General features: G+C 37.3%; 1 protein-coding gene, 1 non-coding gene and 1 pseudogene across 4 annotated transcripts; 1 reads left to right on the forward strand and 2 right to left on the reverse strand.

Moving 5' to 3' along the window:
- Positions 1-1,648: 1,648 nt before the first annotated feature.
- LOC133869700 (ubiquinone biosynthesis protein COQ4 homolog, mitochondrial) lies at positions 1,649-5,163 on the reverse strand. 3 transcript variants are annotated; one of them, XM_062306767.1, is made up of 3 exons: positions 4,883-5,163; positions 4,153-4,363; positions 1,649-2,427 (listed from the first exon to the last, which is right to left on the reverse strand). In XM_062306767.1, exons 2-3 carry the CDS (start codon positions 4,342-4,344, stop codon positions 1,933-1,935), a joined length of 687 nt encoding a protein of 228 aa, XP_062162751.1. In that variant the 5' UTR covers positions 4,345-4,363; positions 4,883-5,163; the 3' UTR covers positions 1,649-1,932. The 3 variants fall into 3 exon arrangements, with proteins under 3 accessions (XP_062162751.1, XP_062162758.1, XP_062162767.1); XM_062306774.1 differs by having other exon boundaries at positions 4,779-4,885; XM_062306783.1 differs by having other exon boundaries at positions 4,153-4,353; positions 4,779-4,884.
- Positions 3,624-3,708, reverse strand: LOC133859035 (small nucleolar RNA snoR53Y). The gene has a single exon (XR_009898701.1). It is a non-coding gene; the product is annotated as a small nucleolar RNA snoR53Y (small nucleolar RNA).
- LOC133864245 (serine/threonine-protein kinase 1-like) lies at positions 5,163-26,297 on the forward strand (annotated as a pseudogene).
- Positions 26,298-27,043: the final 746 nt, after the last annotated feature.

The raw sequence follows: 27,043 nt of genomic DNA on the forward strand, positions 1-27,043 counted from the left end.
GGGTCCTTTGGGATTGAAACTTTGCAGTTTCAAGACGTAAGATTTGAAAAAAATATCCATTTCAAAATGTAATTTTAAAATCCCAGTTAGCATTTAGTAAAAGACTAACATGATTGCAGTTTTAAGACGCACTATTTGAAAAAAAATATTGTTTTCAAAAACATTATTTTAGTAAAAGAGTAAAGCTACTATTTATAAGAAAAATATTGTTAAACAATTTTCGTACAATTTTAATAATTTGTTTTTAAAAAATAAATTATTGGATATGTAGGAAAACATATTCAATGGTTGATCTGAAAAAAAATTAAATAAGAGTTATGTTAAGAGTTGTATAACAATCACTTATTTTATAATGACTAATGTGACTGTTTTAAATGGCTTTATTTTTGTTTTTATTTTGTAAGTAGTTGATAAGAAAAGTCATTTAAAACACGCTACGTCAGTCAGTGTGAAATAAATAGGTGTGAAGAGTAACATTACTTTTATTTAAAAAGAAACAAATGATTGAAACATTTTTTATCAACTCCTACGTCAGTCAGTGTGAAGTCAGTGTGAAATAAATAGGTGTGAAGAGTAATATTACTCTTATTTTATTTAAAAAGAAACAAATGATTGAAACATTTTTTATCAACTCCCATAGCTATATGATTACTTTTGTGTAATATCACACATTCACACTATTTAACTACCACAAAGCTTATTACTAGAAGCAATGCTGCGCAACCCTCTCAACCATGAGAAACAATAAGAAATGGGAGAGGTGAGAGAGGCAAAGAAAGGTTGAGTGAGGAGAATGGTAGGTAATCTTTAGAGAGGGGCTTACACCCTAAAGCTAAGTGTGCGGGCACGTGCACATGTTTATCTATGTGTGTGTTACTATCGATTGGACCAGTATTGAATGAGTTCACAACAACTATTATCGATTCACAAACTGATGATGTCCCTTTTTTATTATTTCAACTGATGCAAATTTCTCATTGTGAAAAACCGATCTTACTTAATATTTGGTTTGGACGGTTGGGCCAATCGATGTATATAAATGTTTAAGTAATACTTAACGTAAAGACATAAACCCTTGCGGGCTAATGATTATTTCTATAGTATTCTATGCCAAAATGAACACTTGCTTATTGTGGTCGCGCACTATGAAGCGTGAAAAGACTTTTATCCTTAGGTATCTTTGAGTAATTATTTTTTTACATCACATTGGTGTAAATTAATTCTACACCAATGCATATAGGGTGTAAGACCCATGCATGTGGGTCCCATAAATGTAGGTTTCACATGCATGTGTCCTACACCCAATATGTCTTGGCATAAACTTGATATAAATCAAAGTGATGTAAAAATAACACCTCCCCATATCTTTGAGCCGTGAAGAGGGCATTCCTCAGTATGTTACATCAGCAATTTCAACAATGTGGAGTTCAACGTCTTCAGCATCCGTCTAAGTGACACAAAAATTGTCTCCAAGAGATAGTTCAATTGGCTGGGATCACGTCTTATGAAGCGGAAGTCATTAATTCAAATCTTTCCTCCCCTCTCTTGTGTTGACACGTAAAAAAAAAAAAAAAAAAAAGTGACATAGAAATTGTTGTGGCAGCTGATTTACCTGTTAATGGACACTTGGAATGAAAATGTCGATCTATTTAAAAATGGTGCATTTGCATGACTTCCGCATAAAATTACACTGTTTTGTTATACATCTTGTCAGGATCTGTCTCACTCATCAAAGACGCACAATGTTCATTGCTTGATGTGATTTTCTACAACTTTTTGTGTCTACAAGTTCTCAAGTACTACAACAACAAAACTTAAAAAATCCAGCATGGTGTCTGTTATGTGTAGCCACTGCTGCTCGGAACTGCCCTTTGCTCCGGTAACATTCCCCCACTTCAAATTCTCGTTCCGCCTCTGTGCTCAGGTAACATTTTATTTAGGAGGAACAGGAGCAGGAACTATCCCCCATTTCCTCCGAACATCCTCCAAATCCTCATGAAAGTTCCGTTCATAGTATAGACACATGAGATCTGTGCTCTGCATGCCAGCCCGGATGGCCCATGGGAAGTAGTGCTGAAAGAACAAATTCCTTTGCCTTTCACTGAATCTTGCGGTGCCCCCTAAAACAGAAAGCAGGCACATGGGAAGGTGCATTTGCTCAAACTCAATCACCTTGAGTGCTGACTCGCCAATTAAGTTGGTGGGCAGACCAAAAAGGGTGTGCCAGAAGTCATGCACCTCCCGAGCCCGCATGGCCACATATGCCAGTTCGTCTGTGTCCATGAACCGCACTAGTGGTCTGTCATCTGGAGAAAAATTCCTAGATGCCATGAAGTTTGAATAGGCAGCACCAAATGTGTTTGGTGGTAGGTCCCTTACATGCCCCACTTCGGCAGATATCACTCGTGGTCGCTCCAACAAAACTGCCTGTCATGGAAATACATTAGTCTTACATATGTAACTAAAGCCAGTCTTTGTGGCCAAACGAGTATTCAGATTCAGATGATGCTAGCAACTTAATGTAAAAAAGGGAGAAATTAGCATTAGCTAACTGGCCAACACAGAAGACTGAAAAGTGAAAACGTTTATGGAAATGTATCTTTTCCAGGGATGATTTCTGGTTGATCTGCACATTATAGAAAACACAGTTGAGGACAGTTTCACCATGGGTTTCACAATAATGGAAAACTCTTATCTCTAAAATTCCTAGCTTTGGGGTCATATATCGTCCATTTATGAGGCAAACAGATTAAAACAACAATCAGTAGTTACAAATGGCGGAAAAATCCAAAGGTGTCAGAAAGCACAAGTACATTGAATAAATAACTAGACAAAAATTGAAAGATTAACTGGCTGTTGACTAGTTGCTCTTCATGGCTTTGAGATAGAACAATTTTTGTTAATGGACAAATTTTTATCCAACCAAGGGTTATGCAGTATGTCAGGTTCTTTAATAGGATTTTTTTTTTTTTTTTTTTTTTTTTGAAAAAAAGAAAAAGAAAAAGGAAAGGGGTTTCATTCCACTGGTAGTGATAAAATTAAAAAAGACGCTTATGGAATACAACAAACTTTTGGTAGTCAGATTCTGGTTGCGTTGTGAAGTACCTATTAAAAACCAAATAGAAAAATTGAGAGGCTATTTTCCTTTAATGATCATAAACATGTCTTGTCACAAATAGCAAGCTTGATTTTAATAGATATTCTATTCCCTTATCAAACACATAATGCAAAAGGGAATTGAAACTGTATTTAGTACTTCTTTTTCTTATAACACAGAAGTTGTTTCACCAATTTGGCACTTCAACTTCTGACATATATGTTTTGATTCTTTAAAATAACCCAGGTTTCTACAAAAAATAAATTACAAAATTCGTTGATGAGATTCTTTTTTTTCTTTTCTTTTTCTTTTTGGTTTTCAGTTTTGATAAGTTACAAGCGATATACATGTTTGTCAACATAGATCCCCAAGAAAAGTAAGAGATTTTCATACTAGCAATATAAATGTTCATTCACAATGACCTCCAGGCTTTGCAGCCCTCCAACATGTCAAAGCAATGCAATTGCACTAGCACTCGAATGTGGTTCTACAAAATAATGTGATTATTTTTTTCTTTATATTCTCTCATTCCCTCAGCAAATGAATGACGAAGGGATCAATCATGGACAGATCAGCATTGGCATGGTTCATACAGAAGCGTCATAGGGAATGAAATTCTGCAATATAGTGGCACAGAGGGGGGAAAAGGAACTAGTTTCATTGCGACAATTTGCCAAAAACACAGAGTAAAAATTTTCCATCTCAACAAGCAAGTATAACAGTAATATGTGGGCAATACTGGCATGTGTCAAAATGTAGCAGCAAGCAAATTTCTATACAACATGTTGTCATCAAAATGAACACAAAAACTGGTTAAACCGAACAAAGCTTTGGTGCCCAACAGGCAACAACAATTCATTGTCACATCATCAGAAACATAAAAACAGGCTACTTAGGCTGTTAGGCAGCAAGAAAACAATGGCACAACTACAAATACCAGAACAATCAACATTTACATTTATAACCAGCAGGCCATCCAATCAGTTCAATGTCATGTTAATCAGCAAATTAAGATATATCATAAAAAAACTAGTAGGTGTGGAGAGTAGACTCACTCTGCCTTCTGGGCTCCTCTTCATCCTTTCAAGAACTCTTTCAAAAGCAGGCTTTCCAGTAGTCTCCCCAAGGGCTGCTATCAGATCCGCTCTTCGCGGGTTTAACAATGCACCAACTGCCGAACCCACTGCAACAGCTGCCTGCTGCCACCGGTTAAGCCGGATGCGACCACCTTCTATCATCCTAACCATCCTCTCTCACTGTCAAATTCTAACCAGTCGGGAAAAAAAAAATAAAAAAATAAAAAAATAAAATCAGTGGCCCAATAAAATGAATATACAGAAACAACACAGAAAAAAAAAATAGAATTCAAAGCCGCAACAAGATTGGACAAACTTAAACTCCATCAAGCATTTTAACAAACACATTTCGTGCGAAAAAAAAATAAAATTGAACAAGATAAACATAAAGTTCCATTTGGAAAATATACAAAGGCAAGCACGACATAAAATCCTCATGCTGTTAATAGCAACAACAGCTAGAATTATACTGTAATTTTCCCAAAAAGTACTAAATACATTAAATGGACCCAAGAAGAATGCAAAAAATTCATGATAATAACAGTCTAGGATCCATTCGGTTGCAGATAAATGGCAAGAAAGGATGAGAAAAGTTGAAATTTTACATTAAGGTTGAATTGGCCGGAAGTAAGAGTTTCGAAACTTTCTCTTCTTTTCGTCCATTTTCTATGCAACCAAACAGAGAGCTAAAGTAAGATTTGCTATTTACCTGTCGTTGGCGGAATAAACAAACACGAACTACGCTTTTGATAGCTGAGATACGTTATTTGGCAACTCTTAAAATAATCAATGGTGAAATGCAGTGACACGCCATTTCACACATCAGCGGAATTTTATGAAATCAATCCCACGTGTCAAGCTTAGCACGTTAGCCCCAAACATGCGAAGTGAGCCCAAGGAGCACGTGAATTTTTTTATTATGAAAATCAAGAAACGAATAAAAATCTCTTAAAAGGGAAAACGAAAGAACAAAACAAACTTTAGGGACTAAAAAAGAAGAAGATGAAGCTTTTCCAAAACATGTGGGAGAAGGTCCAAAAAGAGAAGAATAAATGCGAATGCAGCAAGAGTGCGGCCTAGCCCGCGAGACCCGGGAATAGAATGAGCGGTGGTGATGATGACGATGACGATGACGATGAGGGTGATGGTGATGGCGAGGTGTTTTCGACGTTTGTGGTGAGGTCTACGGTGAGGCCGAACGAGAGGGAGTCGGTGAGCGTTAAAGGGATGGGGGATTCGACGATGGGGCTCGCCGTGGCGAGTATGCAAGCGGTAGGGGAGTTAGGGTTTGGGAAGCAGTGGAAGGCGAGCGGGTCGTCGCAGGGCGGCGGCGAGGAGGGTCTGTAACAGATATATTAGTAATAGGCCACTAAGTAATAGACCATTAACTAATAAGGCCCCAGGCCCATTAACTACTAAGGTGGCCCATTACTAATATATCGGCATCCCATGATGACGAAGATGTCATCGAGTTCGATTCCGGAGAGTGTTACCCAGGAAGATCCTACTACTAAGTACGAATTGCTCAATGAGCTTGGTAGGTGTTGTAAAGTTTGAGTTTAATCCTTATTGGATATTGGATGAGAGTTTTCGTAGGTTTTGGTATTTACGGTATTTAATTCTGCTATTTTGATGCGTATTTTCATGAATAATTGGAGTCGATTGTGGGATTGTGTTGCATTTAGTTGATTTAGGGGAGTTTTGTGTGGTTATGTTATTGTGCTGAGTGAGGTTGCTTTTGGGGATTGCAGGGAAAGGTTCATATGGGCCTGTTTACAAAGCTAGGGATATAAAAACTTCTGAGCTGGTTGCTATCAAAGTAATATCGTTATGTGAAGGGGTGTGTTTCCTTTTGCCTTTTCTTGCGTTTCTTTTTTCTCTTGGTTTGAATTTGAACTTTTTGAAGTGAATTATGATGTTTTCCATGTTTAGGAGGAAGGATATGAAGAAATTTGTGGTGAGATTGAGATGTTACAGCAATGTAGTCATCCAAATGTTGTGCGCTACCTCGGGAGCTACCAAGGAGAGGAGTATCTTTGGGTAAGAAACAAAGAGTTTGATCGATTTATTTGTGAAACAAATTGCTTCGATTTTTTTTAGTTTGGGATTAGTATTTTGAATATCTTGGCAGATAGTGATGGAATACTGTGGGGGTGGAAGTGTTGCTGACTTGATGAACGTTACCGAGGAGCCTTTGGAGGAGTATCAAATAGCATATATCTGTAGGGAGGCATTGAAGGTATGGTTGACTCTGACTTGTTTGAAGTTGGAATAATTATTGAGAATAAACAATTTAAAATATTATGCCTACAGAAAACTGTGCTAAGTTTTGTGCATGAGAATTGAGAACTTTAAGTCTGACTATCCTTGGCTTCTATGTGCTTTATACTTAATATGTTGTTTGAACCTTTTGTTTTAATTATTTATTCATATTCTTATTATATGTAGGGCCTTGCTTATTTGCACTCAATTTCCAAAGTCCATAGAGATATTAAGGGTGGAAATATTTTGTTAACTGAACAAGGAGATGTCAAGCTGGGTGAGTAAACCTCATATACTATTATCCAACTTCATGTCTATTTACTTGGAACAAAGAGTCGTGACATTGTGATTCACGAAACCTAAGTTTCATTCTTGTTTGATGTTTGTTGACACTTTTGTTTTATTATACATGAAAACCTTGTTGGCATAGCCAAGTTATTGTAGCATGTTGCTCTAGGTCTTGTGCTTTTCTCAGTCTAGCATAACGATATAGCCATGGTGTCAATAATCTTTTCTAAGCTGGTTGCTATCAAAGTTCATGTTGTTATGAGGGTTTCTAAATTTTATTCTATCTATGGTCTTTTCTGATCCCTTCTTTTGTTGAGTACTGTATTCATTTCAATCATGTCATCTGACCTAAAGAAGACACACACATGAAAAAACTATTCAGATGGTAAAAGATTTATACATTTATGTGATTACCTATACCTATAAAGCGATGCAAAGGGCGAGACATGAATTTTATTTTAATTTATTTAGGTCTTATTAGTTAACTGGGTTATTAGTATTTAGTTTATGTTTTATTTAATTTTCAAGAGGCAAAGATATTTTTGGTAATTCAATAAATGAGTGTTGCCCTAGATTGTTTTGGATAGGTCAATAAATGGGCGTTGGCGTATATTGTTTTTGGCAAATGGGCTTTCTCCTAGATTTAGGCTTAGGCTTTAGTCAGTGAATATATTTCAGTGTGATTTGTACTCCTAAGGAGGCAGACTTTGATGGAATAAAAACGTGAATTGATTCTCCTATTTGTCATAAATTTACCGTGTATTTTTTGTGATTATTGATTGTCCTGCATCATAAAGATATTGTACTATTGCATATTACTTGTCCAAATACCCGTGTGCAATCTCGGAACCTTGTCACTGTGTCCTAAGTTTGACAAGTCAGACACTTAGACACATGCCTACACCCAACACTTATAGATAAACATATAGAACGGGAAATTAAGTATTCTTGTTTGGATGGAAGATTTGGATGAGCAAGTGATGGTAAACACAGAGATGAGTAAGAGAGAATGAAAAGGATTTGGAAAGAATTGGATGGGGAACAATTTTTTTTATAGAAAAATTTGCCTTTTTGCTATTTCAAAATTAGACTGGAAATTAAGTTTTCTTATGCAAATGCCTATAAAATGAGCTTCTTGATCTATTTTGGTTTTAAATATTAGAACTTAAATTTAAATGTTGCTTTTGCTTTTTGGAGCACACTGATTCATAATTCGGACAAATTTTGAAATATGAGCAGGTGATTTTGGGGTTGCAGCGCAGCTCACAAGAACCATGTCGAAGCGCAACTCGGTACAATATTTGTTTGGCTTAAATGTAGATAGTGTTGCTGACTCAACTATTTTATTTTATGTTCTTTTTCTTTTTCCCCCTGCGACACTACCTTTAAACTTTTGCTCTATGGGCCAGAAGTTGCCAGTAGTTTACTTGTGGATCCTTGGTGATGCTTAGATGATTTGGCATCCCTAGATTAAGAGACTTAGATAAATGTATAGGCAAGGTTCTATGATAAACATGAGCACTGGTTTATGGGTCCCCAATTAAGCCACATATACTCACTCTCTCCCCGTCACTGTCCAGGTCGGCGAAGTAAAAGTAAAAGTAGAAAAAAAGAATAAAGTTAAATCGTCTCAATAGTCGATTTCATCAGACACAATCCAGAAAAATTGCAAATCGTGGTTGAGGAAATTTTCTGATATTTTTCCTTCGACAATGAACCGCTTTTGAGGTCTGTCATTCTGATTTGCCCCAACTAATGTGCCATAAACTGGTCGGTTTATAGCATTAGCTGTCTCGGCGAGATTAAATTTTTAACATGACTCGGTTTGGTTCTTGGGAAACCAACTTTTCTTTGATCACATTTAGTTCTGTAGGGTCGTTTAAAAATTTCATTTCTTTAGGTTTTTTGGTTTCTCTTATGCAAGTGTATGCTCTCACTTTCAAAATGCTCTTTCAATCTCTCGGTCTTTTTTCCTCGGCCTTTCTTCTCCCTTTATCTCTATCACCGTCCTATTCTCATAGTCAATGAACATCCCTCTTTATGCCTACATTGTACTCCACCTCTAGTTCCAAGCGACTCGAGCGGTTTTCTAATTAGATCGGTATGAATGGGAAAATGCTCAGATTAGATTAGATCTTTGCACACCAAAGAAGAAAAGCTTCAAACTGCCCTCGAGCACTTGGAGAATACTTTTCAACAAAATGTTTAAGCCTATAAAGAGATTACAAAGGATTTTTTTTTTTTTGGGGTCATTTTAACCTACTCCTTTCCTAGACTTTTGTTTTTGTTTTTTTGTTTTTGTTTTTTGTGTTGTTTGTTTCTGTAAATTTTGAAAAGATTGACCTGTTTACAATAAATCAAAATCTGTAGAACTCAATGGCTATGTTCGGTTCCAAACAAAATGGCATGAAAAGTCACAAACATCTATGTGATTTCTCAACAAACAGACATAGAATAGTGAAATCGACGATTCTTGAGGGTAGTTCAAGCACTTGGAGAAAACTTTTCAACAAATAGAGAAGAGCGAAAAGTCAAACTTTTCTGTTGAAGGAAAAATATCAGAAAATTTCCTCAACTGCGATTTGGAATTTTCTGGGTTGCATATGATGAAATCAATGATGAATGATGGGGTTGCACAATTTAACCTTTTTTTCTTTTCTTTTTTTTTTGACCTGGAGAGTGATGTGGAGAGAGTTAGTATATGTGGCTTAATATTGGTGACTTGTCAAATGTCAAGTCCAAAGTGTATTTTTGACGCTGACTAAGCAAACCGGACACGTGTTGTTATATATTTAGTGGTGATTGTATACGAGGGTTTTGCCCTTTTCTTTTTTTTTTTTTTTTTTTTTTTTTTTTTTTGTGTAAAATTATTATTATTAATAAAAAAAAAATGGTGCTGATATGTCAAGTTAACGGATTCTGTTAACTTATATGACAGTAAGGACCAATTTTTTTGGCTTACCCTTGGAAGCAATTAATCACTTTTAAACCTTAGGAAACTATTTGTCGCAAGCCCAAATCAAAGGGACCAAAAATGCATTTTTTCCCAAATATAATTATACTATACAATTCAAGTAAACAGTGACAAACTGAATAGGGTGACATCTACAACAACAGATGAATTGTAATAAAAATATATTAAAAAAGCGTAAGGCACCCCTAAGTACACATGTAGTATACACAGGACTAGCCCAAAAAAGAAAGAAAGCCAACAAACCTGCTAGACCCTAAAACCCAAGAGGCACTCAACACTACATCATGTGAGCCTTCCCTTTCCAACGCCAAGAGGGTGCGCTTGCATCGTCGTAGTTCATGGAGCTTTTCAAGTTCAATAGCTTCCTCATACCTTTGGTCTTTTGGCGTACAACCATAGTTTTCCGATGAAACTCCTCATCAATGGCATTTAGGACTACCAAGGATGGATCCTCGCCGTTATCACCATCCAATGCCCAATCCAAGGGCATTTCAGGATGTAAAACACCCAAAGGGTAAGGGGATTCTGAAAAAGTCCATTAAGCCTTACTCTTCCACAAAAGACACCTTTAAGGAAAGAGGTTTGCTCAAGACTTATAATGCCCACAACCAAAGTATACCTTGGCAATGTGGGACTCTTAATAGATTCTCTATCCTCTCCATGCCAAAACTCGTTGCCCTGATCCCACACTATGCTCTTCCCATTCAGGCCAAAGCCTACTGGCCACTTTGAGACTGGAGCAGACCATTAAACCTGGAATCCTCATCCTTTTCAACGTTAGGAGAGCCGCAACCACCCAAAAGGGAAGGAGTCCCTTCCACCCCAACTTCCTTAGCAACAAGAGTCGATGACGACGCGATTGACACTTTAGGCGAGAGAGTGGGTTGCATTGACCGATTGAGAAACCCCCTCTGAAGAAATCTCCTTCCTAGAGAAGATTGCTTAACAACAGCCTTCATGGAAATTGCCTTATTGGGATCCTCCACCTTAGAGCGCTGCAAAGACTTGGTCTCGCCGACAATATCTGTCCTCATTGCACATGACTCAAATATGAAAACCACTTTCGATGTTACCATTGGTATCTATCAAAGTTGCCCTCCATGAAAAGTAAGTCAACTTTGTTAAGATGCCATTATTGCCAGCCAACTTTGTAGGGACATCAGACTGCTCCAATTAACAAATGTCACATAGAAGTTTTTGATTGAAGAGTCCCCATATGAAGAAAGCTCTTTCTATGTATCTTGACAAATTGGCCAATACAGGAGCTGTTTGATATTTCAAGTTCAGTCTCGCAGGCTTTGACGGAACAATTGACTCTGAGAAAGTCACTTACCTCTATCTAGAAAATATTGTTGTTGTGACATTACCATTAACAAGCTGAAGATACATTTGGAAAAGTGATAGAAAAGAAACCTATCATATGACCTAACCAGCCAAAGATTGAAAGTCTTGATATGATCTGAAAGAAATTTATTTGTAAATATACTTTTAACTTAAAGGATCTTGGAGGCTCATCCTCCTCTGAAGTCCCCATATTTACTTGCCATAAGTTAAAAGAAAAAAAATAAAAAAATTTAAACTTTTTTGTTTTAGCAAAAGTCAGAAGGTGGTGAAAATTCAATACTTTTCCTCCACATGGAGTACAGAACCAAAGAAGATATTTGAAACCTTTAGAGGTACCTTGATAAGACACTGCTTTTGAAGCCTCTCCAGTCTTGGGGAGTTTCTAGCTGGAAAAAGATTTTTCTTTTATTTTATTTTTTTAAAATTTAAAATTTAAAACTTTATTTAAAATTTTTATGGTGACTGTTATCTTCCTAACAGAAGCTGACATTTAAGTCAATGACAGTAATTGATGAAGAAATATTATCAGTGTAACCATCCCATCTTTGGATAAGTAATCTGATTTTTCAAAAGCCGCCATTTATTAAATATATCTAATATTTGTTCCCACTTTTGTTCCACTGAAGGACTTAATGATTTGCATCTATCTTAACATTTTACTGTTGGTATTCTTATTCTTTTTTTCTTCTTAATGTTTTTCAACTGTTGCAAAATGATAGGTTCCTTGGTGGTTATTGCCACTATTTTAATCTCAGCACTGTGACTTTTGGTGATAATTTATTTGCGCTTGATACCTGAAAATTCTTTTTGATTATCTTTTATCTTTTTCTCAGTTCATTGGCACTCCACACTGGATGGCTCCAAAAGTAATTCAAGAAAGTCGCTACGATGGAAAGGTTCATATGCTTGACTTTAATTTTCTTTTGAGCCTCTCTACTAATATCTGCCCACTATCCTGCCTTCTCTCTCTCAGGGATTACTTACCTTTTTAACAAAATGTTGAAACACCTTCAAAGATAGTGAAAATTTATTAAAGCTCCTTGGGTGCCACAGAGAAATCATACTAGAAACAAAAGCAAAATTTGCATTGTTAGCCGCCACATAAATATAAAAGTTGATATGTATTATTGAAAGCAGGAAGGCAATTGCTTTTTGAGGAAAGAGTTCTGTTATTTATTTTTAATCAAGCAACACATACCTATTGTTGCATGTAATTTTTGGGTGCCATTACAAGCGTTTTTCCCGTGATTCAATATTTTACCCTAGTGGCGAGTAAAAAAAAAATTGTACTTATTGTAAAAGTGGAGCATCTGGATAGCACTCAAAAAAGAAAAAAAGAAATTATGAAATTCTTACACATGCAAAAGCAGTGGAAAAAAATTAGTAAATCCTAATTTGCATGAGAGCTTGTAAAAAACATTAAAAAACTATTTAATATCAGAATGGGTTCAATTAATTTTATCTCGTGTATGTCTATGGAAAGTCATTGGCTCCATTTGTTAAAATTTTTGTTTCAGACTTTCATTTTCTCTTCTCAAAACAAAAACATTAACAAACAATCCAAATACAAAACACTCCTAAAAACACAAAAACAGTTTTCACCTTTATGTAACATCAGAATACTTTTTCAAACCAAAAACAAAAAATTCCCTTCAAAAAAGATGCCTTTACATAAAAAGATGTTATTGCATAGTCATGACGCCAGATGTTGAAAGAATTGTAAAAGAATCTAAAAGTTGGGATGAGAACGATAGTAATTTAGAATGATGCTCCTTTACTTATTAAAAAAAGAAAAAGAGAAAAGGAAAATGGAAGCTAGGGAAAGTTCCTTTGATTGAATACTGCACCTTGAATGGTAAACTTATTCAAATTCAGGTGTTTGGTAACATTTTTGGTTTAATTGTTCGCAACTTTTACTGTTTGTGATGTATAATTGCTCTAATCTACCTTGTGGTCACTCTTAACTTCATGGTACAATTTTATCTTCCTTGGTCCAGGTGGATGTATGGGCTCTTGGTGTGTCTGCAATTGAAATGGCTGAGGTATATCTTCTAAATGCATATGTTATTCTATGATTGCGTGGAAAAATATGAAAGCTCAGCCATCTTTTAAAGTTTTTACTTATAAGCTGCTTGAACGTGGACTTTATTTATTTATTTTGTTGGGGGGGGAGATCTGTTCTGAGTTGCCAAAGTTGTCCTGCTCTAGTTTAGAGGGGGTTCATTTCCCACCTGGTTGGGAGTTCTGATAAGCCTTAGGAAGTAATTTATGAGTCTTGGGTTGATTAGTGGATTTGCTTCACCATTCAATTTCTAGTATATTTTAAACAAAGAATTATGGTATTAGCTCATGTGAGAATTTTTTTTGATTTATTTATTTTTTGCGTTGAATGACATTTTTTTTGTTATTCTTCTGTACATGATATTCACTTAAGTCATGTTTCTTGTTATCTCGCTTAAGTCATGTTTCTTGTTATCTCGTAATCGTTTATCTCTTTCCATCTATTTTTCAGGGGCTTCCTCCAAGATCGGCAGTACATCCAATGAGGGTTAGTGCATATTTTTTTAATTATAATTTGTTATTATGTTGTAACTTTTTTTTGCATTTGTCACACTATACTCCATGTTTCTTTATTTGTCTCTGTGGAACAGGTTTGTTACATGGTGATTCATTCTGCATACTTTTATGATGCATTCAGTGCTTTCAATATAAGGTACAGTTAAAATAGCGCAGGCCATCTTGCGAAAAAAAAATGCAATATTGAGGGGGTATCCCGAAAATTATTTATAGCAAAGTTGCTAATCTTCTGTGGCGTCTGGAAGGGCATCCTAGAATCTGGTGCATACCATGTTTGGAAGGGTAGGGGTCCAAGGCCTTCTGGTTCGTCTACAATTTTGTCAGATGTGTAAATAATTCTTCCTTTGACACTAATAGGAAAAAGACTTCAACTTTAGAAACTATCTAATAAAGTCGTATAAACTCAGTAAGACACTAGTAAGACTCTTTTTTTTTTATAAGTAAAGTATATTAAAAAAGCGCGAAGGGGCGCAACCCATAGTACACAGGACGTATACATGAAGCCCCTAATTCAAAGAAAAAAGAGAGCACCTATCTATAAATTCAAAATAAGAACACTCATGCATAAACTGAATTTTCTCTCTACACATAAACAACGTTTGTAGCATCATTTTCTTAAAGTTCATCAAATCAGTCTCACAATCTTCAAAACAGCGTGCATTTCGTTCCCTCCATACACACCACATCAAACACAATGGAGCCATGCGCCAAATCGGTATCAAAGTCCGATTACCCTTTTGCCCCCTCCAACTCCCCAACATATCTTTCACCGATTGCGGCATTACCCACTAGTAAGATTCTTAAGGATTTCTCTAGAACTCTAGACCTAGCTTTGTTATGGAGGCTTTCGGGATGACCTGAGGGAAGAAGAAAGATCATTAGAGAACTGAACGCAAGGCAAGAGCTGGAAGAGACAGGTGGCTGCTTACCTTTCATTGAATAAGGCCTGATGGGCTGAGTTGTTTGGAAGTTAGCTTTAGAAGTCAGTTTGGTTACAATTGAGGGGTTCTATATAACCCAAGTCCACAAATGTATCGGCAGTCAATTGGTTAATTGTGTAAACACTTTCTGGGAGTTTAGGCTTTTCTTGAATAAAGCTTGGAGATTTTGGACCTCTCGAAGTGTCCAGCTTGCATTTCATCTTCTTCCATCCTTTCCTTCTCATCATCCTTTATCCTTCTTTACAATTCAGTATAGCAGAAAATAAGTAATACATTACAAGCTTAAACAAAACATATACTAAAAGAAAGTTCTGTGCAGGACTTGGCAGATACTTCCAGTTCTATCACTGTGCAGAACTCTTATAACTCTCAAACCAAAGACCCCAACTTAAAACTGATTTAATGCTAGAAGCCATTTTTTTTTTTTAATTTTTTTTTTATTCTAGACGCCTTGTGACTTAATGTTCAAAATCTGGTAAGACTTGTCTCTATCTGATCTCATATGTGGGCCCTACATATTTAAAACTTCTGATCAATTTTTGAGCTTTATTATGTGCTCATTCTAGGCCATTTTCTTGAAGAGCATCTTAAGCAATTTTGAAGAATTAGATGTAGTGTTGGAGGGGAATCCATGTGTATGATGTCCAGTGGGTAAACGAAGGTTCATGGTGTTATTCGGTTTGTCAGTTTGTAGTGTACTGATGGAGTCATTCCTGCATTGCTATACATTCTAGGTTACTGGAAACAGATTCTATATGGTTTCTCCCCTTTCTCCCCTTTATAGCTCCTTTAATTACTTACTGTTGGTATTATGGTCTTAACAGGTTAGGAATAATGTTGTATTCTAACTTTCTTGTTGATGCATGTTTAATATTAAGCATGATTCAGTGTTAAAAAAGTGATGAGGAAATATTTGACTTATTTATTTCTTTTTGATAGGTTTTATTCATGATATCCATTGAGCCTGCTCCGATGCTCGAGGATAAAGAAAAATGGTTTGTTACATCCACATATTCTAATAACAGTTTGTGAGTTGTAACTTGGAAGTAGCTGTTGTTTCAGCCACCTGGTATCACGATGCTTTGATTACAATTCAAAGAGTTAGGCAAGAGCAACAAATTTCCAATGTGCTAGAGCGTAAAGTGCTCTTTTGTCTATCTTTCCTTTAAACTTGTTAGGCACTCATCAGTCGTACAATCCTTTTACGATCATCTCTTGATCTCTCCTTCCCATCAAATGTCTCCATATGCTAATCTGTATTTACATTATACCCTCAAATCTACTTTCATGAAGGTACAGTTTCATTTTTATATGGTTACCTTTATATTGAACCTTTCAGATCATAAAGTACCTATTCCCACTGCCCCAAAATAAGTTCCTTGCTTTCCCTTTTAGACAGTACCAAAATAAGTTTCAACTTTCAAAAAGTTAAAGAGTGTTTATATCTAAATCTTGCTACTAAAAAAGAAAAGAAAATTCATTAAAGGTGAAGCCCACGTTTGGGCATTTTAGAAGACTACTTATTCTGCTTCATTAAACATTGTGCCATTTCAAACTAAGATATTAAACTTTACATGGTTGCTGCAACATTAAAGGGTCATATCACTGATTTGTCCTGAGCCTGCCAAGTGAAATTACCAGTGCTTGAATTCAAAATTACTGGGACAAAGTGTACAGCTGTTAGTTCCATTGTGGTGTAACTAATCGTTAACTCTTGAGAGAATATATATTCAACCATTGCTACTACTAGTTTCAGCCTTGGCTAAGCTGGGTGGTTTGGTTTCTATGGGTTGGCCTAATAGTTGTGTTTGTTCCAGGAATGTTAGAAAGGTCAGGATTCACATACACACAAACACAGACACAGAGAGAGAGTCATTGTCCTCTCCTACTGCAATGTAGACAAGAGTTCTTATAGGGCATCACTGGGAACTCTTTTTTTTGATAAGTAAAATATATTGAAAAGGCACAAAGGGGTGCAACCCAAAGTACACAGGATGTATACAAGGAACCCCTAATGTAAAGAACATAGAGAACAACTATCTAAGAAATCAAAATAGGAACATTCATGCATTAACTTAATTCTATCTCTCCACATAAACAACATTTGAAGCATCTTTATCTTCAGATTCGACAAACCAGTCTCACAATCTTCAAAATAGCGTGCATTCCGTTCCCTCCAAACGCACCACATCAAACACAACGGAGCCATGCGCCAAATCTGTATCGAAGTCTGATTACCCTTCTGGCCCCTCCAACTCCCCAACATGTCTTTCACCGACCCTGGCATTACCCACTACACCCCAAACAATTGTAGAAGCGCCCTCCACAATTCTGTAGCCACCATACAATGCAGAAACAAATGATCAATGGATTCTCCAGCGGTCTTACACATAGAGCACCAATCCATCACGATAATGTTTCTCTTTCGAAGGTTATCTAAAGTTAAAGATTTCCCTAAAGTTGCCGTCCAAACAAAGAAGGCCACTCTCGAGGGAACATTAACTTTCCAAATACTTTTCCATGGAAATGAAGACTGAGTAGGACTAGACAACAACTTATAGTAGGACTTTACCTCAAAAGATTTCTTTCGCGCTGGCACCCAACACAACTTATCCTCTCCCTCGCTGCTAACTTTGAGGGTGTACAACATCCCAAAAAACCTACTAACCGCTTCGACCTCCCAATCATGAACTGAACGAGAAAACATAATATTCCATAAGATGGTGCCATTTTGTCTCTGCATAATTTCCTCCACCCAAGCATCCTTTCTTCTAGCAATAAGGAACAAATCTGGAAAGAGGATATTCCAAGGAATTTCCCCACACCATACATCATGCCAAAACAGAACTTTCGAACCATTCCCGATCTCATATCTCACATGCGCAGCAAAAGCATCCCATCCTCTCCTAATACTTTTCCACACGCCAAACCCATAAGAACCCCCAACCTCCTTAGAACACCAACCACCCCTCAAACTACCATATTTGACATCCACCACCTTTCTCCAAAAAGCATCTCTCTCCATAGCATATCTCCATAACCATTTACCCATCAAGGCTTTGTTGAACATAACCAAATTTCTCACTCCTAGCCCCCCCGAAGCTTTAGAAGAACAAATCGTACGCCAATTAACCAAATGAAATTTAAATTCATCTCCAACACCACCCCAAAGGAAATCTCTCTGAAGTTTCTCCAAACGATTTGCCACTCCCACAGGAATAGGGAAAAGAGATAGAAAGTACGTAGGTAAGCTTGAGAGAGTGCTATTGATCAAGGTTAACCTCCCCCCTTTAGATAAACACACCTTCTTCCACCCTGCTAGTCTAGCTTCCATCTTCTCAATAACATTATTCCACATATTAGAATCTTTATATTTAGCACCCAACGGAAGGCCCAAATACTTTATCGGAAGCGAGGCCACACCACACCCAAGGATACTAGCCAACTCCTCGACATCCCCAACCTCACCCACCGGAACCATCTCAGATTTGGATAAATTGATTCTCAAGCCCGAAACTGCTTCAAAACAAAGCAGCAAACACCTCAAATCTCGGACCTGATCAACAACAGGATCACAGAAAATCAACGTATCATCCGCAAATAATAAATGGGATACCATCAGAGCATCTTGGGAACTCGATCCAACTGAGAAACCCGATAACCGCCCACTATTCACTGCCGCATATATCATCCGACTGAACGCCTCCATCACCATCACGAACAGGAGCGGGGACAAAGGATCCCCTTGTCGAAGACCCCGAGAACTACAAAAGAACCCTGAAGGCGACCCATTTATATTTATGGAAAAACAAACAGTAGAAATGGAATGAGCAATCCAGCCAACCCATTTCTCCCCAAAACCACATCTTTTTAAAACGTAAAGCAGAAACTCCCAATTGACATGATCATACGCCTTCTCCAAATCCAATTTACAAATAATGCCCGGAATTCCAGAACGAATCCTACTATCCACGCATTCATTGGCCACCAAAACAGAATCCAATATTTGCCAAGGCGTATGCTTATTACTTATAAAAAAAAAAAAAGAAACCAAGTTATAAGCTCATAATAACCCTTGAGGTGTGGGTGTGATAAAATTGGCAAGCTTAACTAACATGGAAAACTTGAGCAATACAAGCTTACAGTGGTTCTTTTAAGTTCTGCTTGAACTCTTGCGAGCGGAAGTTTCTGAATTTATGGTGGTTCTTTCAACTTTTGTTGCATTTATGCCCAACTCTTTCTGCTCTTTGTTATGACATTTCTCACTTAAACCATGATAAATATCCTATCTATGGTATTCAAACATAAGTTCTCTCTTTTGGCAGGTCTCTTGTGTTCCATGATTTTGTTGCAAAGAGCCCTAACAAAAGAACCTCGTCTACGTCCTACTGCATCTGAGATGTTGAAAGTACGTTAATTAGCATCTCTATTTGCATAATAATACACATTTTAGAAAATTTTTGTGCTATAAATTTATATGCTACACATCTTGTCTCTTTAAGGCCTTATTTGAAATAATGCTAAAAGTCCAGTAGTTACTCAGCTGCATAAGTAATCTAGATATTGTTTAAAATTGTTTTCTGTTTTGTCATGCACATGTGTCTTGTTCCATTTTGATAATGCAACTTTTTTTATGAGAAAATTATTGAAGAAGAATAGAAGCTCGCGTACACGAAAAGTATACAAGAGAAGCGACCACTTTAATGGAGTCGAAAATCTAAAAAGTTAACAAAATCTACAAGATTAGAAGAGCAGAAATTAGGAACAAAAGTAATTGTCCAATCTAAAAAGGAGCTCAAGAAAGAGGCTTTTAATTGCAGCACATTAGACTTGCAATCATCGAAAAGACATCTATTCCTTTCTCTCCAAATGCTCTGCATAAGTAAAGAAAGGATGACTTTCCAAATGGCCCTTTTGATTGTTGACGTCCTTGTGTCTTCCAACATTGAAGTAACTCTAGAATATTGCCCGGCATGACCCACGAGAATCCAAAAAGAATGAGAACCAAATGCCATAACTCGCTGGTAAATTCGCAATGGATGAGAAGGTGGTTTACGGCCTCCTCGCTCTTCTTTCAAAGACAACACCAGTTGACAATGTAAGTCCCTGCCTCCTAAGGTTGTCAATCATAAGGATTTTACCCAAAGCTATCGTCCAAGTGAAGAAAGCAATAAGAGATGGAGGCTTCACCTTCCAAATTCTCTTCCAAGGAAAAAGGGAAGCTCTTATGGCTTGGATGTTAATGGGAGATATATTACTTAAGTCGTATGGAAGAGTTTTACAAATTTCAGTGGGAGCTGGTTATTGTAGGCTATATGGTGTGATCTATTTACGACTAGAAGAAAAATTGATCTAGCATTTCAAGCATCATTTATAGGCTAATGTTCCGTAGAGTTTGGGAATCTAATACATTTCTTTTTGCTTTTAAGCATTGATGATTAAAAAATTGTCAGAAATTTTCTAAGAGATCCTTGTACACAATGTTTTTTAATTTTTCATTGCTGATTATAATTTTAGAAAGGGAGAAAAAGCTATGCAGACGTGAGTCTTAATATAGGCCTCAACACACCTAATGTTTTTAAGCACTTTCTTTTTCTTTAAAAGAAATAATTGATTGCTTTTTGTTAACCTTGATGCATGTCATTAAACATCCTTTCATTCTGACTTGAGTTATCTCTTCTGTGTTTAAAACATAGCACAAATTCATTGAGAAATGCAAATATGGACCTTCTGCAATGTCACCAAAGATTGAAAAGTCGAGGCAAATTAGGGCCTCCATGGCTCTGGAAGCACAAAGTCTTCCAACTTTAGCAGGAGATGATGTATGTTGCAATTTATTCATGTTTGCAGTCTCTTCCTCATTTCCTTCCTTGCCCCCACGGCCCCAACTGGGTGTCTCTTTTCAGTAGAATTATTTTATCTTGTTTTGACTGTTGATAATTGAAACAGCCACTACTATCTCCAAAACTGAATCAGGAATATGGAGATACTGTTCCATCAAGGCCTTATAATATTGGGCTTCAAGTTGCAAATGAAGTGCCTGCAAGTAACACTTTGAGGAAGCAGCACATATCTGATGGTGTAAAACTGGGTGGAGAAGGTATGCATGTCTTACATATTATGTGATTGGTTGGACTTGAATTCTTGTAGGAGAACATCTTCTAGCCTGAGGTTATGTTAAGGTTCAAGCAGTGTAGACTAATTTCTGTCACAATATATTCAGAAAAATAAGTGGCTTATTGAATTTTATGCAGTTGAATATTCATGGTAATGAACATCACCATCAACTTGAACCTGACCATTTATTTAAATGTAACCTATTTTATAAATTAAAGTTGAACAATCTATTAATTTGTGCCTTTGAGCGTGTGCGAAGGTTATTTCCTTTCTCCTCAAAGTCACTAATCTTTAAAGAAAATCCTCAAATGAACTAATACTGAATTTGGTGATTGAAACATTCCGAAATTGCTTTTCTGAGGTAGTGGAAAATCCCAATTGATGTTTTGATTGCATGTTTTAACTGATTTTCTGATTGCATGCTTTAATTTGGTGACCGGTTGTTAATAATTGCTAGTTTGCTATATGATGGCAAATCAATAATATGTCTAGGCATAATCTAGGACATCCCAAAGCGATTGAAAAGAACACTCAAAATAGCGGAAGCCACATCACAATGAAGAAGGTGATTCACAGATTCCTCATTCTTCTTGCACATGCAATATCTGTCCATCACGATGACGTGCCGCCTCCCAATCATGTGTCGCTCTAGTGAAGCTCATGTTCCACTGGTTGGAACCCCCCAAAACTCTAAATTAGCTGCAATAGAGGCGTCCTTCTCACAAGCAAGACCATATAAAACCGGAAAAGCTACCTTTAGAGTTGTTTCCCCACACCATTGGTCATGCCATAAGTTAATCTTCGACCCATCCCCTACCTCAAAACTTGTAAAGCTGGAAAGTTTATCCCACCCTTTCTTGCCTGATGTTCTTCCACAACCCCTCCCCAAAGACTCCTGTAGGCTCTAGAGAGCACTACCCTCCCCATAAATTGCCAAAGTTAGAGTCTACCGCTACTCTCCACCAAGCCTCTCTCTCAAACCCATAGCATCCCAACCATTCACCTAAGAGAGCACGATTAAACATCATGAAAATTCCTGATACCCAACTCTCCCACAGAGATCGGAAAACAAACCTTAGACCAAGTCACTAGGTGATATTTGAACTCTTCACCTAACCCACCCTACAAGAAATCTCGTTGGATCTTCTCAATACGGCTAGCAACACTCACCGGAATAGGGAAGAGAGACATGTAATACGTAGGCATATTAGCAAGAGTACTCTTGATGAGAGTAACCTTACCACCCTTGGACAAATACAATATTTTTCAACTGGCCAATCGATTTTCTACTTTGTCAATAACGCCGTCCCAAATATGCTTAGCCTTATAGGAGGCCCCCAATGGTAAGCCAAGATACTTGACCGACAGAGAGGAAACCCCACACCCATGGATTCGGGCCAACCTTCCCACCTGAGTAACATTCCCAACAAGAACCAATTTGTCTTGGCCAAATTCACCTTTAAGCCCGATGCTGCTTCAAAGCACAGGAATAAGCTTCGCATGTGACGCAAATGAGCAGGAAGAGCATCACAGAAGATCAAAGTATCATCTGAAACATGAGATGGGAGAATGAAGTATTGCCCACTGAGAACCCATCCAACAACCCCCCACTAACCGCATCAGAAATCATTCTTCCAGAGCCTCCATCACAAAAACAAACCGCAGGGGGATAAAGGATCCTCTTTTGTCAACCCACGGGAACTACTAAAGTAGCTTGTCGGAGTGCCATTTACCAAAACTGAAAAGTGCACTGAGCAGATACAGTGGGCTATCCATGAGCACCATTTTCCTTCAAAACCTCAACGCCTCAGCAAATACAATAAAAATCCCAATTCACGTTATCATTCGCTTTCTCTAAATCCATTTTTCAAATGACACTCGGCTCGTCAAATCTGAGCCTACTATCAAGGCATTCATTGGCAATAAGAACCAGATCAAGAATCTTCCTACCTCTAATGAAGGCACTCTGGGACTTAGAGATGATCTTCTCGATTACCATCCTAAGCATGTTAGCTAAAGTCTTGGCAATAATTTTGTAAATTCCCCCCACAGGACTAATCGGATGGTAGTCCTTGAGATCGATAGCACTTGGAATCTTCAGAATAAGCGAAATAAACGAAGCATTGAGACTCTTCTCAAACTTACCTATAGCATGAAAATCACTGAAAACCTTCATAATATCCACTCTCAGCACATCCCAGCAAGCTTTGAAGAACGCCATAGAGAAATCTTAAGGGCTCAACGCCTTGTCACCAACCATCACTTTCACAACCTTCCTCACTTCCTCCTCTCCAAAATCTCTCTCCAACAAACATGCCTCGGACTCCAAAATGGAGTCAAAGGAAAGACCATCCCGACGGCCTCCAACAACAATGCTTTGTAAATAACTTTTGATAGAGCTGGCCAATGTGCTCGTTGATCTCTGCCTGATTAGAAGAGAGTCTACGGTCAGTCAATAAGGAGTCTATAGAATTATACCTTCTTTTAGAGCTAGCAATGGAGCGAAAAAATTTAGTGCACTTATCCCCCTCCTTTAACCACAACACCCTTGATTTCTGTCGCCAACTCACCTCCTCTAGTAGAGAAGAACTTTCAAGCTCACTAACAACTTCTGCCGCCTTGGTTATCTCCTCCGCTCCTAAGGCCCTCCCTTCTTCAATGACATCAAAGACCCATAATTCTTCTAGAACATTCATCTTTTTTCTTTTGACGTTGCCAAACACGTCCTTATTCCATTTCTTCAAATCAAGTTTCAAAGCCTTGAGTTTACGCGCTAAGACAAAATTAGGCGTACCTTGGAAATGGTAAAAATCCCACTACTGTTTCACCAAGCCAACAAAACCTTCCACCTTTAGCCACATGTTTTCAAATTTGAAGGGCCTACTCTCCCTTAGGGCATTTCCACAATCATGAAGAATGGGGAAATGATCCGAACAAAGGCAGTAGGGCCTTTACTGGAACACACCTGGAAACAACTCCTCCCACTCCGAAAAGATAAAGAATCTATCAATCCTGGACCACACGGGGGGATTGTGAGAAATCGACCATGTATAAGCACCACCACCAAGGGGAAGGTCTATCAGACCTTGAAGAAATAAAATCAGAAAACTCCATTATGGCAGAACATAAACGAGCCGCACCTGACCTTTCACTGGGAAAGCGAGTGACATTAAAATTCCCCCCCAATACACCAAGGCAAGTTCCACCAACTGAGCAAGCCAGCCAACTCATCCCATAAAAGCCTTCTATTCCTATCTGAATTAGGGCTATAAACACCTGCAAAGGCCCATATGGAATGGTCAGTAACGTTCTTGAAGGAAACAACCAAGTAGTAAACCCCCACACTCAACCTTCTCCACTACCCTTTTATCCCACATGATCAGGATACCTCCTTAAGCCCCACTGAAGAGCCTGGAGGTTGTAACATCCTGTTAAATGATACTGCTTGTTCCTAGGCACTATGTTTTCTGATGCACATGAATTTTATATATGACAGGTAACTTTGACACTGCGATAGTTCATGGTGGAGATGGGATAGAAAAGACAGTCACTCAACCACAAGTTTCTGATGCTAAAGAACCCTCCCCTGCTCTTGAACATGTTGAAAGCCTTTCTGTTCCTGCTGCAGGAGGCAAATCAACTGCATCCTGGTACTTCCCCCCCTCACTCTTTATATCTGATGTTCATTTAGGCATTTAGGCGCCTAAAGCTAGGTTTTTTCCAACCCCCCCCCCCCCCCCCCCCCTTTTTCTCCTTCCTTTATTTAAATTGATTTTCAGTCTGTTATAGAAGGGATTATTTTATGGTGTATAGATATGCAGGGAGTATTTCTGCAAATCTCGTCAAAGTTGATTTCAATTTTCTAAAATCAGGAATGGTTGTTTTCCAATATGGTTGTAAACAGTGATTTTGCAAATTTCCAAAAATGAAGTTATTTTGTAGTTTATTGGGTGAAGCAAATGCTCGTGATACATCTCTCTGCTTAACTGTCACCCTTTCATGTCAAGTCTTATCTAGCACTTAAAATTATGATATTGTTGTCAATTTAAAAAGTCTGTTTTTGAAACTTCTCACCAAAATTTTGGGGTTCATTTATCAGGGTGGAGAATATAAGAGGTGTTGGAGCAAACAACAAATTTGTTGGAGAATCAAATTCTGTTACACTGACCGTACAAGAATCTCCTGACTCTGTATCTAGCTCCACTGAGCAGAACCTTAAGACTAAAGGGATTTCTCAGGCGGAGCTGGGAGGTGGCAGTGGTATAAGCCATAGCACATTGAAGAATGATACGGTTAGCCGGAAAACTTTTGCATTGCAAGACAAGGTAATAGTTCAAAATTTTATATGCTAAAAATTGCTTTAGAAGAAGCAATGGAAAGTCATTCAACTTTATTTTATGATATGAATCTAATGAGATTATAAATCTTGGACCTGTTTGTGGAGATTCAGTTATTGTGAACAGTTGATTTGGATTAGTTGCTGATAGAACTCTGGACCATGGATAGCGTAGAATTTATTGTCTTGAGATTTTGGATTGCTTACCATTCTTCCTTTCATGTTTTCAAATCATTTGCTTGGCAAATAACTTCCCATGCTGTTGGACACTGCTCTTTTGTTTGCTTGCCTATTTGAATAGGCTCGTTTTCACTCCTTTTAGAGCCTTTGGAAATGCTTATTGCTGTGTCTGCAAACTGGGCTTGCTAACCTAGGATTCAATGTCATTGCAGCTTTGGTCCATATATGCAGCTGGCAATACAGTACCAATTCCATTCTTGAGGGCAACCGATATATCCCCTATTGCTCTTTTGTCAGTCAACGTGCTTGGAGGCTTGCAGCGGGATAATAGTGGAACTGTATGCGTGGAGGCATTGCAGGAGCTCTTTACTGGTGGTGATGGGCAGTCTAAAAAGGGTCGGAGAGGACAAAATGAGGTTACCTCTCTCTCTCTGCCGTTTTGATATAAGTTTCTTATCCACTTGATGTGCTGCAGATGCCCCTTCCAGTGTTTACCAAAGGCTCACTTCAAGTTCTACACTAATGAATTTGGCACAGGCTTTAGCATAGTTCTTTGCCTTTGCATGTGGAGCCTATAGCTCAGAGTAAGAGCACGCTTCCACATGTTTCCATGCCACTTTTTTTGAATTTCTTCACTGGAATTAACGCAGACGAGTTAAATGGCTGCTTGTCTTGTCGGGCTACTGTTGCTTAAATTAAAATTTTTTATGCGGCCATTCATTTGCAGGTGTTATGAAGATATGCCACTTCAGGAAATGCAAGCAACACCTGCAGCAGACCATTCAAAATCTTTGTGATACACTTCGAACTATTTTGCGGTTGTAGATAGGCAAATACTGCTGCCATTTCAGTAATTTCTGATTTGTTTCTACATCTATCTAGTTTTATGGGGTGTTTATATCTATCAAGTTTTGAAAAGTCAGAAAAATTTGGGGGTACTAGTTGTGGCCTAACTTATAGCGCCGCAGCTTTCTGTACATTTCTGCCCCCCCAACCCAAGTCTTATAGAGTTACAGGCTAGTAGTTTCTGTGTACAGATTGTAATTTGCACGCTTGAATGCTTTTTTTTAAATAAATAAATAAATAAATAAATAATCTTCAAATATGTTTTCCGCGTCTGTTTATGGAGGGAGGACTATTTTTTATTTATTTTAATTTTTTTTTCTTGAAAAAAAGCAAGGCTACCGTGGTCAAGGTTTTATTTTTAATACATCCAATGATGTAGATGGTTATTCGTTATTTAAATTTTCTAAATAACATGACAACATGTTCTCTTGGAGTGAAGAGGATGTTATTCCGGCTACCATGGAGTGCCCTGAGCTTTGGGTATGTAAAATTATGTTAATACATTAATTGTTTTTACCCTCCCACTTTCTATGAAATAATTACTAGTGCTGGTTCAACTTGGTGGAACTTTGACAGGTGCATGTTTCTTCTCATCGAGTTGAATTTTCTAACAAATTTTTTGTCATTATGTCCTATTTTTTCTAATGAATGCTTACCCTTTCTTTTTTACTACAATTGATATCCATCTCCATATAATAAAATAAGAGAAATATTATTTAGTAAATTATTATATGACTCTTATATATTTGAGATGATGTAGCAATGAAAATTAATATTCTTTTTTTTATAAGTATTGATTTTTATTATCATATTATTAATTTGTATGACAATCGTATAAAAATTTATTAGATAACGTTACTCCAAAAAAAAAAAAAAAAAAAAATCTCAAAATGTTCTTAAATGGGTATAAGTAAAAAAGTAAAAAGTTAATTCAAGTTTTTTTAAAAAAATGCAAATTTAATTCCCCATAAAATTAATTGGATAAATGTCTTTTTATTTTTTATT

This window comes from Alnus glutinosa, chromosome 1, assembly GCF_958979055.1.
Source record: "Alnus glutinosa chromosome 1, dhAlnGlut1.1, whole genome shotgun sequence".
Taxonomy (NCBI): Eukaryota; Viridiplantae; Streptophyta; class Magnoliopsida; order Fagales; family Betulaceae; genus Alnus; species Alnus glutinosa.